Source organism: Limulus polyphemus, unplaced genomic scaffold (assembly GCF_000517525.1).
Source record: "Limulus polyphemus unplaced genomic scaffold, Limulus_polyphemus-2.1.2 Scaffold647, whole genome shotgun sequence".
Lineage (NCBI taxonomy): Eukaryota > Metazoa > Arthropoda > Merostomata > Xiphosura > Limulidae > Limulus > Limulus polyphemus.
In genome coordinates this window covers 2,352-14,729 of record NW_013666257.1, presented here as the reverse complement: position 1 = coordinate 14,729, position 12,378 = coordinate 2,352, and the positions used below count along the sequence as shown (strand labels likewise).

At 30.7% G+C, this 12,378-nt stretch overlaps 1 protein-coding gene across 1 annotated transcript in view; it reads right to left on the bottom strand.

Moving 5' to 3' along the window:
• LOC106459679 (protein retinal degeneration B-like) overlaps window positions 1–12,093 on the bottom strand; it is an 18,911-nt gene extending 6,818 nt beyond the window's left edge. Inside the window, exons 1-5 of the mRNA XM_013919320.2 lie at window positions 11,963–12,093; window positions 9,324–9,410; window positions 6,374–6,506; window positions 3,235–3,438; window positions 516–755 (exon numbers count right to left, since the gene is read on the bottom strand). Coding sequence (XP_013774774.1) covers window positions 516–755; window positions 3,235–3,438; window positions 6,374–6,506; window positions 9,324–9,401 — 655 coding nt within the window. The 5' untranslated portion in view covers window positions 9,402–9,410; window positions 11,963–12,093. The remainder of the gene's footprint in view (window positions 1–515; window positions 756–3,234; window positions 3,439–6,373; window positions 6,507–9,323; window positions 9,411–11,962) is intronic.
• Window positions 12,094–12,378: the final 285 nt, after the last annotated feature.

Below are 12,378 nucleotides of genomic sequence, written 5' to 3'. Positions count from 1 at the left end.
TGTCTTTAAAAAATTATATTGCATACTTATATTTATGTGCTAATTTAAAACAAAATTTTAAGAATGATAGATATGCTTGTACTTACTAACTAAGAAAAATTCTGTTTCAACTGAAGAAAAAAAGACCACATCAGTAACTCAATAAAAATGATATATGAAAAATTTCATAAGTTAACTAAAATCTGGAACATTTAGTAATGAGAGATCTGTATCTCACTTGTAAACTTTCTCAGACTGTAACATAAGCAGACAATCATTTAAATAACGAGAGAGAACAGTATGAAAATTTACACCAGTGCAGGTAAAAATTTAAACCACTGAGAAGATAATACGCTATAATGAACAAACATTAGAACCTAACAAAATAAATTCAGTATGATGTAACATCAAATGAAAATAGTACTAGACTGAATTTTTAAACATTAAGGTATACATGATTGGATCAATAATAATCCTTCACATTCACTGTCAGAATAACAGATGAAATAAATTTTATAGTCAGTATTTTCACATACCTACATCATGAATGTATCTTTCAATCCTGCCCTGAATTCCCCAGTACCCAAACTCCACTCTACATAACTTATACACACACATTATAGCTCTTCCATCGGTCTTGGGTGCTTCCCTGTATTCTCGCACCCAGGTGTCAGAGAGTGGACCTCTACCAGTATGTTTAGAAACATAAAGCTTTGGATCCTCCTCCTCTTTGTATTCATTTCCATAGAGTTGGTCCTTTACCATATCAATAACATCTATATTAATAAAAAAAATACAAGCCTTAAAATAAAATGTATAAAATGTGGCAGGGATTATACACTAATCTCCAATCATCACTGGTCCACATAGTACTACATATACTTTAGACATAATGTTGGTACCTTCCTGCTTATAAGCTGTACTAAGTAATATTGTAAAAAACACATTTAATTTATCTCATCACATGTTTAGCAACCAAGGAATACTGTATATATAGAGAGAAGGCAGTCATTTTACCTTTATGAATGATATATGCATGAATTAAGTCTGCTACCTGTTTTTCTGAAATCAGATACCTGTCAGTTAAGTTGTGAATGCTTGAGGGGGGAGTTAACAATGTATAAATAGCTGAAATAACTCAATTTTAAGTTGCAATATCTAATGAGAATCTTTCCACAAAAAAAGAGCAGTTGTCTCATGTTTTGTTGTAAAGATAAGCATTCCATGCTTCCTGTTCCACAGACAGCACTGATTTAGGAATAATGAGTCTGATACATCCTGGCACATAACAATCAATTGCCGAAAAAATGTTTTGATGAATATCTGTCATCACTGGTTCACATTTCCTGTTTCAGTGCATAACTACAAAGTAAGCTATCTGTTCTGTGTCCACTACGGGGATTGAATACCAAATTTTATATTTACACAACATTACACTTACTGCAGAGCTAAAGTTATACTTACTGCAGGACACTCTTTAGTTTCAGAGCTCTGTATTTTTTTAAAAATGGATGTTACTTGTATGAATTTTGTAAATGAATTCTAGGAGAGAGGGTTACTCACTAGCCACATTTAGACATAACCGTAGAATTAGATACACAACAGTCATTTAGAACCAATTCCCCAGCCTTGTTGTGTATAGATAAGCATGAAGGTTCCTGTTTCAAACCAACCAAACTTATAATGAAAAACTGGATAATACCGATACTTTTTTTTTAAAGTGATTTAGTTTACAGCTAAAACTTACAATTTCCTTCACTTTCACAAAACAATCAATTGTTGAAAAATGTTTTGGTGAACGTTTGTCATCATTGGTCCACATTTCCTGTAGATGTTGTCAGCCACTATATGAAAACAGATAGATGCTTAGGTGGTACTTTTGCAAGATTACCTGAGGAATACCACCACATATATTAAGGCCACTTTTGCAAAGTTACACAGATAATGTAGTGCCGACATAAAAATGTGCAGGTGCCTCTTTTGCAAAGTTGTGTTAGTATCATCATTAAATATTAATTACCTTTTTGATGATTAATTGGCAGCCAATTATATAAAAAAAAGGTAATTAATCCTAAGAATGCCAGTATGGTTAGTTTAGTGTACAGGTTTAATTTGTATGGGGTCATAGTGATAAATGATCCCACGCTGGCATTCTAAAGTTAATAGAAATAAATATTAGGATCTCTTAAGGCCATGATTTTTTTATTTGTTAAAAAGATTAGCTGTTGTGTAATCTAGCATTTATACTTGACGGACAATCTTTGGCAAGCTAATGCTTGATGACAAGCTAGTATTTCCAAACTTCTCTACAGTGGACACAGTGCAGATAGCCCATTGGGTAGTTTTGCACTAAAAAAGACAACAACCTCATTTGCACTACTATTTTTTTTTAAGTTCAATTTGCTAGTTTCACATTTAAATGCCATAATACTTTATATTATAAATTTTTATAAGGATTCATACTCAGATTTTTTAATAACTTTTTTTAGTCCAATCAGATTGTGAAAGTGACCTGATAATAAGAGATATCTACTGTAAACTGAAACTGGCATTATATGTAGCTATTTACAAGTAATATTACTTGTGTGATCTGCTGTATTTTCCTGCTTCCAGTTATATAGTCAGCTTACGTTTACAACAGAACATCTACATTTACAAGTCTTCATAATAAGTAGTGAAAAGATAAACTCTGATGACTACTATGTGCTGGTGCTTACCATCAAAATGATAAAGACCAAATGAATTGTTCTGTGAAAACATCTTAAAAGTATCAGGATGTTTGACATCATGTTCACTTTTTGCTTTAAATTTTTGACAACGTCAAGTTTAGGTGAACCTCTCAGTCTTGTCCAATAACTACAGTTGATAAATAATGTGTTTAAAAAAAAAAGTCCAGATACTGGATTTCTAATACAACATTTTGGTCCTACAAATAAACTTGTTTTTTTGTTACAATTTCTATGATTAAGAATACTTCTATATACAATACTATACACAAACATGCTAATATCATTTTGTGTCCCTAGACCTTCTGAAAAGAAACCTGTAAAAATCCTGCTGTTTGATAATGCTGATTTTCTTAGAACCAACTGAGATAAATTGAGGTGATTATTAGACTAAAAAGGGTGTGGAAAGATTATAATGATTAATTTTCTTTTTTGTTACAAAATACAGAACAATGTAGTGTAGCAAAATAAGAAGTATAAGTTAATGGAAATTAAATCTAAAACTAACAGAAAGTATTGGTCTACTCACCAATTTCTCTGCTTTCTAGCTCAGAAGGAGACAAGTTGAAAACATTTTTCTGGTCACCAGCATCATCAAAATACTTAGTCTCAATATCTAATGAGAATCTTTCTAAAAAAGGGCAAGTATATCGTGTCTTGGTGTATGGATACGCATTCCATGCTTCCTCTTTCACGGTCAATGCTGATGTAGGGATAAATGGTCTAATCCATCCTGTTAAAAAAAAATAAAGATGTAACTCTTCCAACATTTTTAACCAGTATTTTAACAATTTCTAAATCATTAATTGCTTTCCGAACACCAAAATGTTTATACTAACTATCCCCCTTTTCAAATATCCATGAAGAATATTTATTTGTGCTCATTAATTGCTTTCTGAACACCATAATGTTTATACTAACTATCCCCCTTTTCAAATATCCATGAAGAATATTTATTTGTGCTCATTAATTGCTTTCTGAACACCAAAATGTTTATACTAACTATCCCCCTTTTCAAATATCCATGAAGAATATTTATTTGTGCTCATTAATTGCTTTCTGAACACCAAAATGTTTATACTAACTATCCCCCCTTTTCAAATATCCATGAAGAATATTTATTTGTGCTCATTAATTGCTTTCTGAACACCAAAATGTTTATACTAACTATCCCCCTTTTCAAATATCCATGAAGAATATTTATTTGTGCTTAAGGGTCAGCATTCAAAATGTAGATAGGACAAATGCTGCATTCTACTTGTCCAACCACCTAAATAAAATCACTGTTTTTTTCCTTACAGTATTCTTATATTATCATTTTAAAAATCAGCTGTTACATCTTAAAGCATCCTTCACAAACTCCTATGTTCAAGTATAAATATTTATTAATCCTATACATATTAATTTGTTGTAAGCTAACAAAATAATTTTCTAGAGTTTCCATTTCTAGACGTTTCATATAAAAAATATCAAAGAGTGTATTTAATGATAAAGTAACAAATATTCTGTAATGCTTGGTAGTATCATACTTGTTTTAATATACACAATACCCAAGAAATGATTAAAATCCTTTGAAATAAATGTAAAGTTATGAGAATTCTTAGGTTTTTCATCTAATTTTGTTTTTCAGCTGATTTTTCTTTACTCGTCTGCTTTTGTGATCTCAAAAGAGATCATTATTAGGAGCTGACTAGTTAACAAGATTAAGCCAAACTAGTTTTATTCTGACTGTATGATAGACAAGTTCTAAATGTATAGCAAGTTAAAATCGTGGGTTAGAGTATCAAAATCTGTATCCAATGTTTGCTTGATGGGTTAATGAACATTTGAGACAATGATATACATAACAGCAAATTCACTGCCAAACAGCAAGAACCTTAAGACAGTTACATCTCAGATGTAAATTCAATTATCAGGTGATTTAGAATTCAGTTTATGTTATTTCTATTTTTATTCCGAATTTTTTCTGACCACTGTTGTAGCACTTGAAGATCTTTAAGGCACTAACAATTACCTGATTTTAAAGAAACTAACTAAAAAATACTATATAATTCAATTAACAGAATTAAGTAATATCTTTAAAAATTCTTGATGTACACATTAGAGAAAAGATGCAAAAGAATAAAGTTGGCATCTCACAGGAGAGCAAATGTGTAAATTTCCTTAGTAAGATGGGATATACCTTGACTATCAAAGTACGAGAAATAAAAAATATCGTTTAATTATCACAAGTATGGATATTAAATGTACAAGTCCACCTCAGTAGCATGGGAAACAACAAAAACATGAAGAGACATAAATGAATCTAGTTTCATTGATACTCTTAACATTCTAAGATGTATACAAAAGAAAGATTCAAATTCATAAATCTCAGAAAGTAGTCTCTTGGCAAGCTACTTTAAGGCACAGCTCAAGGGGTTCTACCAACAAAACAAGGCTTGAACAGTAGTCTGTTGACAAGCTACTTTAAGGCACAGCTCAACAGGTTCTACCAACAAAACAAGGCTTGAACAGCAGTCTGTTGGCAAGTTATTTCATTGCATTGCTCAAGAAGTTCTGCCAAAAACTTTATACAAAGGCTGAAGTGATGAAAGAGGTGCAGCTAGTTTCACACTATAAATCCAGGACAAGACAAGCAAATGAAAAGTGGTAGCCGGATAGTACAAAATATGATGAAAGCAGCTGAAGTGGAAAATCCACTGGAGGCAGAACAAAGTTTTGTTGTGTCTACTCACTTCCCAAGAAAGCTACTGTGCAGAAAACAGTAAAAACATGGATTATAAAACAGATTTGTTAAGTGACTGAAATTAACTTATGAAAAGCTGAAAGATAAAATGAAAACAAGAATTAAAACATATGGTGACTCAAAAAAAGGAAAGATCCCTGGCTCATCCCCCCAAATAAACTATAGTAACCTAAAAACGGATCTTAAGAAAATACTGCCATAATACTGACATTGGAAAATGTCACAGCTGATTCTGAATCAGAAGGTTTAGATGAGAAAAATTCTGTTTGGGATAAGAAATGGTCCGAGGTCAATATCTTTTAACAGGAAGATACAATTCTATTGGAAACATAAGTAAAATAACTCAAATATCACAGAAACTAAAGTCAAGATCAGACGATTCATCATGTATGTTGTTAGAAAACTTACACAGAAAACTTTAGGGCCATAGTGAAATTAAGATAGATTTTAAACAGACACCTCTGGTGTTAGGTTAATGTCATGAGAAAAAAGCTATAAATATTGATAGGTATAAGGTAGGAATATAAAATATGCATCCAAATTAGCCTTCAAGCTGTTCAGTGACAAGAGGTTCATCAAAGATCCAGATGTGATTCCCTCCTCTTCAAAGGCTGAGTTATTGACTTGAAAGGTTGAGAAAGCAAACCTTGTAGTCCTCAGAAGCCCCATGACGCTAAATACGACTCAAAATTAAAAACCTCAAAAATAATAATACAAATTAGAAAAGGAAAGTTATCAGAAAAACAGAGAAAATTACCCATATAAGGCTGGGTAGGTAGGATTCAACTGTTTATTGTTCTGTTTCATCCCAGTAACTAAATCAATAAGTTGGTTATGAAATTAGAATCTCTAGTATACAAATTACATTTATACTAAATTTTCTATAAAAACTGCATCCTAAAACAATTAACTTTACACTCACCAGGTACATGGCTATCAATATGGTAAACTTTATAAGTGTACTGGCCCTTTCCCCCTGGTCCATTATAATAAGGTTCATTAACCAGGATTTCCAAACCATTTCCTGCTCCTTGTGATTCTTCTCGACTTTTTTTCTGTATTTTATGAAAACATAATTATTGCTTATTAGAATTTAACCTCCATTTAGACAAGAAGAGCAAAGCTGAAGGACCAAACTCAAGGTTATAGGCTATATTAATCAGACCTGTAAATTTAGCAAGCTTTTTTATGATTATGACAAACTTCCAAACAGAGACCCTAAAAATTATCTCTTAAGTTCAAACTTTTCCATATCATATATTGTGAATCAATTTTTCTATTTTTCAGAGTTTATTTACCATATTTATAAATTATAACAGCATGAAACCACTTTCTACACAAAATTTTTTCTTTCATCACTTTATTTTTTGCAATTAAACTATATGTATATAGTTCATAAATGCTTATAAGAAAAAGACAAATCTGTAAGATTCACCACATAATGTATTCACACTTTCAAATCATATAAAAAAAAGATACACTTTTTGTAGTCCAATCTGTCTTTGTCAAATACACACGAGTTTCTAATTTAAATTGTCAATAACACCATACATCAATAATAAACAACTTATTCTATTTTAGTAAACGGTATTTTCTTTGCATCTCGACCCTCCATGATAAAAGTTAAAAATTAGAGAAAACATTGAAAATTTCTGCCAAATCAATAAGGGAAACTTTATAGTGTATTCCAAGCATGATTAATGGTTTATCTTTGCCAATTTATCACCATCTTCAAAACTATCTTTTAACATTACTTAAAATATTTATTTGCAGAGAAATTATATTTTGTAAATACAAGGCTTGAAAGTAGTGGGGATTTGGGAGCCAATTGCTCCCAAAAATACCGACGGGTCCATAAAAAGTGTCTGCTAGATAACCCATGTGGTCCCTCAAAATCAAAAGAGCAATTAAAAGTTTGACTCCACATAATTTAATCTAAGCATTTCTTAACCGAGCAGAACTTATGATAAACCATGAATGGACCACAATCCACAAACGTCATCACTATGAATGCCCATGTATTCAAAGTACTTTCATTAATAAGAATGCCATCACTTTGTCCAATATTCAAACTTTTGTATCAGTGTAATAGAATTGATGTACGAAATTTCATTTACAAAATTTGAAATATAGTGATTATTTGAACTTTTATAAAGATGACTGCTACTTTTTTAAAGTTTTTATATATGACACCAAGCCTGCATCAAGGCTCACACATTTGAAAGATGTTCATACAAGTTTTTTTTGTCAACACTTTCCAAAAACAGGCAATTAAAATTACAAACCCTTTTGAATCCAACTTTGCAGACTGCACTAGCCAAAAACACAACAACATAATATCACTGTTTTACAGATCATGTCATAATCAGAAATCATCGATTGCGGATAATTATAGAGCATAATCGGCCCAATTCCGACTGCTGATGTCATTGTGTAGTATTGTTGACAGTTTAACTTTAAAAATTATAACGACTAGAGAACGTATTTTGATGCTTCATTAAATTTGAAATGGTTGAAGTTTTCGATAAAAGTGCCATGCAAAAAAAATCATGATCTATTTTCCGTTTTTTATTTAATGAGTGAAAAATAAAAATGGGGACTGACCCTGTGGCCAGTACATGATCAATACATAATGTTATGTGACCGTTTTGAGAGACAAACACATTGTTAAGGTTCATTATTCACTTCAGCCATAAGTTTGACGACTTTTACTTACACTCAACACATTTTGAACTAAACCATTTCATAAACTAAACAAAGTATTCCAACCAAAGGTCAAATAAAGTGACATCATTTGAAAGTTTTTGTTCGTAAAGAGAAGAATCTTCAAACCAGTTGCCGAAATTTGTTTTTTAAATTGGCCTGATTAAAAATGCTCCAAACTGTATCTTTATTGCAAACGTAATGATCAACTTCAAAAAAAGAAAAAGAAATTATAACTTTAAATACATTATGATAAAAAAGACCAAGATCGTCCTGGTAGAATTATTTATAATTTATCACCTGACTTAACATACTTGCTGTCATCGAATGTGTTTCAAATCTCAGCACTTACAATGTGTCACTTTTGACATTTGTCTCAAAAGACAAAATTTTAGCTTTTACTGTTGATAAAGATTTATACACTCCTGTTAGCTACAAGTGCAACGGGCAGTCCATTATGACAATTATTCACCTTCATGATTCTTGTTTTCAACTATTTGCTTCATACTCGAAAAACCCAGATACCTAGTTTTTCTCATTCAGAAGCAATCCAACCAATCAGCAATCATGTTTGTTGAGCCACAACTAACTTTAAGGTAACTTCTTGGAACTATGCATATTCATAAATAACGGGACTGTGAAATAATGAAATGTAATGTTCCATAGCTGTCCAATAGGTGATATATATGTATATATATGTATGTATCTGTTTACCACTTTCAACTTATAGTAGCATTTCCAACAGTGATATGCTCAATTCAAACAACTGACACCCCCCCCCCCTACTGAAAAGTAATAGGACATTCCAAATTTCCAATTGCTCTGTTGTCATGCTCTCTTCGGTGACCTCCCCTAACAATAAAAAATTTTTATAAAATAGTTGTTTTTTTTCTTTTAGCAAGGGTCTATTTTATAACATTTTTCGTTTTGGAGCAATATAAAGCTATTATTAACTTATTTCATTAACTTAAAGGAAGGTTTGATAAATATTTGAATGATTAGGGTGGCTCTGAGGTCTGATTTTATTTTGTTTTTTGTTTAATGAATGGAATAGCCTAACTGGACTGACAGGTGCCTTGCTGTCCTTGAATTATTAAGTGAACACCAACTACTTATATTTTGTAAGCTTAATTACTGTACAATATCAACCAATACAAATTTTAACTTACTGCAATCATATACAGCTGAGCTACCTGATATTCCTTCACTGTTAATGGGGTTGGAATTCTATATTCTTTGACCAGCATTTCTGTGTCCTGTAAAAATGTATATAGACAAAAATATTGGATATTTCTTTTATGACATTACTGACCAGTTATAAATCAACAAAATGAAACTTTCTAACAAACTTTTTATGTGAAAACCTGATATGTGAAAAAAAACAACTCTAAGCCTCTTTTCACTTATTGACTTTTTAACCTACTTTATATTAGGAAAATTACTAACCAAATATTTATTCACAAATACTTTTTATCACCTTAACATACAACATCAGAAATAAATGGACAGTAATGAATAAGATGAAATGATATAATTGATGGTGGAGGGAGTGCATGTGAATGTAAAAAAAAAAAGACTTCCTTCCAAGTAATTTTGTATGAACAAAAGAGACAATAAAAAAATAATTACTTATAGCACTATAGTTTTTGTCAAATTATTGTTTTGTGAAATAACACTCATTCAGATGTTATAAAAATGACTGTCAATACAGATGAATGCCAATATATACTACAGAAGATGGTAGTTTGGACTTTGCTCTTAGTACTGAGGAAGACATGTTCAAACAAAAGTATTTATTAATCTTTATGATCATAACATTATTAACTTTAACTGACTGTGCATTGGACCAACCCTGTATTGGAATAGGAATGTTGACTATACTTTTGAATTTACTGCATGTATTACATAAAATGTAATAAATGCTTAGTAAAATGTACAAGTCTGTTGTACACAAAAAATCATGTGTTACAAAAGTATTTTTACTCAAGGTATATCTATGAATTGACAATGCAGACTCTAGCAAGTCAGGGTGAAAGGTGATATTCATGTGAAAAATAAAAAATACTTTTGTCCATCATACAGTTTGTTTAGCCTCTAGAGCCTTGGAAATGTATAACTACAGTTTTTGGTAGTATTCCTGTGTAATGTATCAGGTATTTACTCTCATCTACAAAAATGTAGGATAAAATGAATAGTTGATAACTCTGACATCAAATGCATAATACCATGTTGAATGGCACTCTGTAAAAGGTTGTGAATATGCACACTTGGACCTCCAGCCACGCACACAGAGTTAATGACACAACTTATGAAATTTATAAAAGTACACTGGGTGCTTATTCCAGGAAATCTTCTATTTAATTAGATGAAACACATAAAGCTGAGCTCCAAACATTTTCAAATACCTGAATCAAATTATGTTTAATCCCTCTAAACTTCATCAAAAATAAAGAAAACTGTTTACGCTTTTTTATTAGGTATATGTTAATTGTTTTAAGCCTACTATACTTGTAGTATCATTATTTTTAGTGATGTTTCTCTATATAGATAAGAATACTAAAACTGAACACAAGTGTTCCAAATGCAGTCAAACTAGAGAATACAAGATAAAATTACAATATTATTGTTGATTTAAAAAATACAAGAACCTGATTGAGTTTAGGCATTATGACAAAATTAGAAACTCTGCAAAGATCAGAATGCATTCTAGAAACTTAGATATACACTTGTTCTTAAATTTTGGGAAAAACTTAATTTAGCATAATGTTTTTGTACTTTTCACATTTATCCATCCACCAATGAAGTGGATTGTGCTTGTATGTCTATCAGTGGCAGGAATTATTTATTTAGATAATTTTATGGATGAGAGTACATAATTAAACTTCTTTGGAATTATTAATGTGTTTGATTTAAATATTAAATACAAAAACCACAACAGATGTCTCTTGCCATTATCTACACATGTAGATCTACTTAACAAGATTTTGAAACTGAAGACAAAGTTATTCAATTTCATATCTCAATCCTTGTATAAAATACTTAAAAGGCCTCTTTTATAATAATGCGATCAGTTTGGGACAGCTTATAACAAAAAGGATAAGTATATGCCATAAAACTATTAGAATGATACAGATATTCAACTTAAGAAATGTAAGCTAGGAAGTGAACCTTAAAGATTTGGATTTTATAAAGCATTACAAGGCCTAGAAGCAACGTTTCACAGATTCTAAAATTTACTGTGGATTTAAATAAACCAACCACAAGATATATACTTAAGTAGCAAAATGATAAGGTAAGAATAATAAATACATGCTTTGGAAATAATTAATTCTGTGCTAGTGCTAGATACTGAATGTTTATTTAACGTGTTGTTCAATAGTTCATTCTAGGTGAAAGGGAATATTTAGCTTAGTTTAGTGATTTTACTCTTAACAGTAATTAAAGAAGGTATGGTGATCTGGATTGTAATCTATCACCTTATTAGATTTTATTATGTTTTTTTTTATGATTTATGACCAAAAAGCGCTATGGTGATTATACTGATGATTTAGTCCTTATAAATAATTGGGTACTACTGCATTTCTCTTAGACCGTACAAATAGAATCAAATAATTTAGTTCTACAACACACTTTGCTTACACAAGGAGTCAAGCGTAGGCTTGTAAAAATGTAAATTACAAATTAGTTAATTATAACAAAAACTTAACTTATAATTAAAATACTCAACAGTTTACAATAACAATTAACACACACCCTCGCTCTTCAATTTAAAAGATATTACGATAACAATTTTAATAAATTTTCTCACAATTATGTTGCAAGTTGCAAAAACAAATCATTCATATTTAAATTTTGGATGGACTTTGAAGAATTCATCGTACAAAATTACATGAATTTTGATGTTAATACTCTACTTCTATAAGTAGGTTAAAGTTCTTAAATTAAACTCAAGGAAACATCATAAGGAAATTGAGTTACAAATTAACGGTGGCGTCACCTATGAAGAATTATATACATGTTTTTAAATACATAATAACTCTTTATTATTTCATTGTTTTTGATATTCATTATTTCGTTCTTGATCAAATTAATGTACATTTTAGTTTAAGCTACTTATTAACTTCTGATAAGAACAAGCTACATACTTCGAGCCAAACTAATAATCAACCTGGAAATCAGTATAGCTAATTAAATATACTAATTAAATATGGCTGGAGACGGCTT